The sequence below is a fragment of the Chiloscyllium plagiosum genome, chromosome 9 (assembly GCF_004010195.1).
Source record: "Chiloscyllium plagiosum isolate BGI_BamShark_2017 chromosome 9, ASM401019v2, whole genome shotgun sequence".
In the NCBI taxonomy this organism is placed as follows: domain Eukaryota; kingdom Metazoa; phylum Chordata; class Chondrichthyes; order Orectolobiformes; family Hemiscylliidae; genus Chiloscyllium; species Chiloscyllium plagiosum.
In genome coordinates, this window is record NC_057718.1 from 12,739,949 (window position 1) to 12,746,285 (window position 6,337).

General features: G+C 48.7%; 1 protein-coding gene across 2 annotated transcripts in view; it reads right to left on the reverse strand.

Moving 5' to 3' along the window:
• Nucleotides 1–2,487, reverse strand: part of dld (deltaD) — a 13,913-nt gene extending 11,426 nt beyond the window's left edge. The window contains exons 1-4 of one of the 2 annotated variants that reach the window (XM_043695395.1): nucleotides 1,701–2,487; nucleotides 1,274–1,567; nucleotides 736–796; nucleotides 360–617 (exon numbers count right to left, since the gene is read on the reverse strand). In XM_043695395.1, the coding sequence (XP_043551330.1) occupies nucleotides 360–617; nucleotides 736–796; nucleotides 1,274–1,567; nucleotides 1,701–1,754 (667 nt within the window). In that variant the 5' untranslated portion in view covers nucleotides 1,755–2,487. Of the gene's footprint in view, nucleotides 1–359; nucleotides 618–735; nucleotides 797–1,273; nucleotides 1,571–1,700 lie in introns of both variants that reach the window. The other variant, XM_043695394.1, reaches the window with a different exon arrangement.
• Between the last annotated feature and the right edge of the window lie 3,850 nt (nucleotides 2,488–6,337).

Here is a 6,337-nt window from a genome sequence, read left to right on the forward strand (position 1 = left end):
GTCTAGAGGAGGGGAAGGGAGTGGGTAGGGATGGAGATGGGGGATGATGGGACTGGGATGATGGGAGAGAGGAGGGGGGTGTAGGGTGAGGGGGAGAGAGAGGGGGCTATGGAGGAGTACTTTTTGACCCCATTGCACTATGCTCTGGACAGAGAGAGACAGTCCACAAATAGGCTCAGATTTTTTTGTTAACATCATGTATGGTTTCAAAAGCGCTGGGGCATTATACCAGACAATTGTCTACAAACATTCAACTCTTTTTGTTTTGAAATAAATGTTTAAAAGAGAAGCAGCTCCCTGTATTGCAGTACTCATTAAAAAGCGCAGTGAGTGAGAGGCCTGGGGAAGGGCAGACTTACACTCAGTGCAATAGGCTCCCTTCCAGCCGGGGTTACACAGCTTTTCCCCCTTCTCGCCGCAGCTGAAGTGACCGAACGCGTCGTCCCTCGGCCGGCAGAAGACGGAGCAGCCTTCCCCATAGTAGTGCTCGTCGCAGACGAAGCGGTAAGAGTACTTGAGCTCGGTGTGGCTGCTGGTGTGCACATCCTGGGACCACTCATCACCGACCGTGAGGTGCCGCTGAGTCGCCAAGCGGCTGATGAGGCGATCGGGGTTATCTAGAAGTCAGGAGAGAGAGAGAGAGAGGGAGGGATACAGTCACACACTTCGAGAAACCTTTCAGGAAGCTTTAACTCAGTAGGGAGGCTGGTGAACATTGACTGAGAGTGAAGTTACCTGTACTCAGATCATCAGTGGGCTCAGCATGCAAAGCCTCAATGATTAAGGAGAACGTTCCCTGTTTAAAAAAAAAACAAAAAGACTGAAGTAATTTGGAGCCAGTGATTTAAAAAGCGTTTCAGATCAGCTTGATTCTCTCGCACACACACACACGCGCGCTCTCTATCGTCTCCATGTTGCAAAGAGGGGACCTTTATTAAGCCCAGTGTATCTATAATCTCAGTGTAGGATATTGGCAGAGGCTACAGTTGTCATCGACCTTCACGCTTAATTTCATCGCTTTCATAAATCACATTATAAAATGAAGCTATTTGGAATCTCACGCTGGGCTGAAAATTGCCAGTGAGGCTGCTGTGAAGTTTCCCACATCATTAAGTTGTGTGCCCGTGAGTGGGGCGTTTGTGACTGCTTCCCCCCCACCCCACACACACACACACACACGTCTGAAGGGTTAGAAGTTATCCCCTTCCTTCCCCAGCCCACTCTCCCCACCTCTTTCAGCCCTAACCGCCACTGTCAGAGAGACACCGCTTACCGGCCAGGTGAAAGCGAAAGGGAACCGCATGGGGTTACTGAAGGTTTCGGCGTCCGGGATGGAGAAGGAGTTGGAGCCCAGCACCGGGGTCAGGGCGCTACCGTAGGTACACGGCGGCTCGGGAGAGATTTTCGCCTGGTAATGCTTGAGGCAGACGCGGAAGAAGGTCTTACACTCGCACGGGAGGCCGTAGTTGGAGGCCGAGGAGCCTTTGCAACAGTTCACATTCCCAGCCAGCCCTTTGCGATTATTGAATTCCTGCAACTTTAGCTCAAAGACGCCAGAGGGGGAAGCCTGCTTTATACAAACAAAAACACATACACATAACATCAGTGTAGAAAGAGAGGAAGCAAGTAAGACAGCGACAACTGCAGCCCGATTTCCAGGACGGAATCTTTGTTCGGATAACGATAGCAGAAACGCTTACCTGGTGGAGTGCAGCCAGCAGAGTGATGACCAGGCAAACACTGCGGTGGGCCATCTCCGGCCACTGGATTAGCCTGGAGCTGGTGGAGAGCCCGGACCGCTTCCAACTCCACTGAGAATGTTTCCCCTTTAGATCTCTCAAGTCCTTTGGCTGCACTGAAGTCTACAGAGAACCGCCCTGGCTCTGGTGACTGACAGCTCTTCTCAATAAGGGTCAGTTGCTTGGAAGTGGTCGATACATACACTGGCGTGGTGACTGAGCGCCGTCCTAACCTCTCTCTCTCTCTCTCCCCCTCTCTCTCGTGTGTGGGTTTTGTTTTCTTCTGAACCAGACGCTTGGGTGGGAGGTGGAGGGGTGGGGGTGGGGGAGAGGTTTAATTCCAAACAGAACCTCGTAAAACGCGACGATCCCAGGATTTGTTTATTATATATATATATAAATACATATAATATCAGGGACGCGTTGGAAATCCCTGCTCCGATAATTCCAGTGGCAAGTTCTTGTTTTTTTGGAAACGGCTGGACGACACCCTGTGATGCTCTCTCCGCTGCTTGTTGGTTTGGAGAATTTCAGATGATGCTGTTGTCCTTTTTTCCGTCCTCTCACTGTTGTTTTTTTTTAAATCTTGCTGTTTCACCTCTCTTCCCCGCGCCCCCTCCCCCCCCACACACACACACACTGACAAATGTACACACACACAGATACACTGACACAGACAAATGTACACACACACTGATAAATGCACACACGCGCGCGCGCGGGTTCTCTAAATCACCTCCCGACTGGGAATCCACAGCAACTCAATTTCTGATCTGCCGAGCTCCGAGCCCGGCGTTTATATATAGCAGAGCTTTTGCATTTCTAATGACATGCATATTGTCTGACCCACAGTGTGGCGAGCGGGTGACAAAAGAGGCGGGTCCCACCTTCCTCAATAGATCTCCAAATGATCAGTGAGCTGTAAAGAGGGGGCAATCCACCGGGTATACACACACAAACTTATTTGAATTCCAACGAACACACACACATATAAATAAAAACCCGCATCATTTTTTTTTTAATCATCGTACATACTCCGGGAGCGGGTATATCTATCCCGTCCTGACTTTTCCCGCGACTTATTTATATTTAGTAGGAAAGGGGGTGTCAGTTAGTGAGTCGGGGGGGGGCAACTTTTAAGTCAACCTGCAGAAGTTAGGATTTTTTTGAGGATTGTTTGTGTGTGTGCGCGCGATAAAGCTGGGTTTTTTTTTCCGGGGGGGGGGGGGAGAGAGAGAGAGAGAGAGAGAAAAGTTGGTGGGTGTGTGTCGTTCGCGTGGCTGTCATTACTGCAGTTGTTATTGTTCAGCTCAAGGCGGCTCATTGTGCCCTGTCAGCTGTATGTTAATACTAGCAAGCACCTGCTCTCTACAATAGAGCAGTTCCCCTCGGCGCACGCAGCCTCGCCTCCCGCACAATATCCGCGGGCCAGGCTCTGCACTCCAGCGAACAAACACACACACACACACACACACAGACTGGCCAACTGACCAGCCGCCAGGTCATTTTATAAACATACATACATGTTCAAACAAAACCATCTCTCGCACACTCACACAGGATTGGATAAATAACTTTTACAGCAAGCTGGCGTCCAACGTTAAAGGCCAAAGATTCCTTGATTAAAAAACTGACTGTCTCCCCCCCCCCCCCCCCCCGCCACCGACGGTTACATCTTTGTTTTTGACAGCACTAAATAACTGTTAGGAGTTTACAGTCATCTCTCTCGGTGCTTCGCAATTCCAAGACCCCCTCCTCCACCCTGGGGATTATTTACCCCCCCAGCTCCTCACTATATTCCAAATAATCTATAAACGCCTGGCTGATGACCGTGGAAAATCTATGAAGTACGTGGGGTTGTGAATTTCGTTGTTGCACATTTTTTTCCCGCCGTATTAAAGGCTCCTCTGTGCGCACTTCTCAACTTTTATTGAGGACCGTTGACTTTGGGAGAGAGAGAGATTTATGATTGTGAGAATAAGGCTGACACTGGGGCTGCTTCTTGATAAAGTGGGTGCATTCTGAGAGGCTGAAACAAGTGTTTCAAGTGAGGTCCTTCCAAATAATGCCTTGCCAAGAACTTTTGTGTGTTTTTTGTTTAAAAATAGTTCAATGCACACACACAGAGTAATGGCTTGCAAGTTAATGTGTTCCAAAAAGAAACTTTTAATGCATTGGATTTTTTTTGCTGTTGTAGTTCAAAATGTACAAATGTAAATAATTTCCACGCGCAAGGATTTAAATCTACCAAAAAAAAGTTATGCCTTTGGCAACCCCCCAGCATGCGTTTGTTAAATTGACGGGGCACAGCTTTTACGATTTCTGTGGCAAAGCGTAACTGAAAGGCAGACTAAAACATAGCAATTCTTCCTGATGCACTTATTCTATTCAGGCTTAATTTATGCCACGCGATTCTGTTTTCATGAAATCAGGCAGAAAGTTCCCCTTTTCTATCTCTCCCTGTCTCCTCCTCCTCCTGCCCCTTGTAGCTGGCTTAAGCCTAACCAGAAGGAGGGGGGGGGGGGAGCTGGGTGGTAGGGGGTGCTGCTGCTGCTGGGGAATGAGACACAGAGAGACTGTTTAACTGCTGGAGCCTGCGCTACTCCTCACCGGTACCCTGGAGAACAAAGAGGGGACGTTGCTGGAGACTGGAGGTCCACCTATTCAAACATTTTTTTTATCCACGATCCCCCCCCCCCTTTAATTTTCATTGATTATCAAGACAAGAGGAAGCCTTGGGGGATTCGATCTAAAGGGGTACGGACACGCCTCAAACGCGGTCAGTCACTAGTCGGCCATCTGTTCTGAACAAATGGCGTTATTCCGCGCAAAGTGACATGTCCCTCTCTCGGATTTTCCTGACAATATGCGCTCGGGTTACACAAAGCAATTCTCTGGGAACCTGTAACGGTATGACTCTGACATGTGGCTTAGATAGTCCCATGCTCAGGGATTCTCAGCATCACCATACCAACCCCCACCCCCAACACCACCACCCCATGATAAATTAGTGGATCGAACCTAAGGAAGGAGAAACTGGATAGATTGGTTACAGCACATGTTATTTTTATTTTAAACAAGACCATCAAACTGGTGTGATTTATCAAACCGGACCGAGCAAGTGCAGCACTCTATTGCTGGCAAACTTGCTCGTCGTTTATGTACCGGCTCGCCGGCGATTGCAAGATTTAAAATAAAAGTCTCCAGTCAGCGGGTACAGTCAGTGTCTGTTACCCTGAAACCCACCTCAACACATTTCAGTTTGTTTGTGTTTGAAGGGGGCGCGTTGAAATGAAAGCGGATGGAATAGGCTCCAAAGGTTCACGGGCAGGTCCTGTTAATATATCATGGTTCTGGGAAAGAATTCTGAGACAGGACCCCAATCCTTTCAGCTGCTGTTTGGAGTAGATTTTACAGAGGGGTTGGGGGTAATTGTATTGGGGAGCTTTATGCGAGATCGAATCCAGGTTGCAAACATGTTCTGATGTTTCCACATGGCGATCAAAGCGGCAGTATCAGTGATTTGATGAGACTATATGACACAGTAATCGAAAATCGTGAACGAGCCAAAGTTTTAACTGTGACACTGAAATCTAATGTCAGGTTAAAACGATCACGACAATCTGAGCTTTGCATGGTGCCAGCCCTGCTTCAGAAATCTCTCACTTAATAAAGAACGTCTCGGAATGTTGGCGACCCTTGTGAACGGGCCGAATGGTCTGAAGCTGTTGCTGGGACTTCAGTTTTGTGGCGCAGTGGCATACCCAAACCTCTGAGCCAGGAGATCTGGGTTCAAGTCCCACCTGCTCCGAGGTATGTCCGAACCACGTAGGTTAAAAATACTCAAAAAAAAAACCCCTTGCCCTGTTCCGAGTTCTCCCTCGCCGAGAACAGGTTTGTGGGGCTCTGGTGATGCAGGAGTCCCAACTGCTCCAGAGATGTCTCCTAACATCACCAAACAGGTTGACCAGAATCTATGTCAAACCCGTGCTGCTGCCGATTTTGAACAATGTTGAGAGTTTATTGCAATGTGTGTGTCTGACACGGTGGGAGGGTGATTGGTAAATCTGGAGAATTTTTTAAAAACTTTGAATTTTAAAAGCTTTGAACTCTCTCTCTCTCTCTCTCTCTCGCCTGGATTTCCAATTTGATCGAAGTTTGTTGGATTGCAGCGCAGTAAGTGCCGAGCTTGTTGCAGAGGTATGTGTTGATTTGAATAAGAAAGTGCCAGTCGCGTGGCTCCGAGTTCAGAGCTCAGAGCAAAGCAGGCGAGGGATAAAGGCGCTCTTATGTGTCCGCCTTTCAAACCCTGCAGCCCAGCGGAAAAAAAACCCGACATTTTCATAACAAAACTGTGATGTTTACCTGTGGTCTTAGAACCGAGGGGGCACTCCTTTTGTCTCACCATCAGATTACTAGGGGCCAGCTGCTCTCTGCATGTCTTTATATCGCAGTCTGCCCAATCTCTCAGTTTCCCTGATCTTTTCCACCTCTCCAGCTCCCCCCCCACCCCCCCACCCCGCCCCACTTCAACCTGTCTCCCTCCCCCCACAACACCTGAAGTGGAGGAGGGTGGGAGGTGAAGGAGAAGGTAGGGA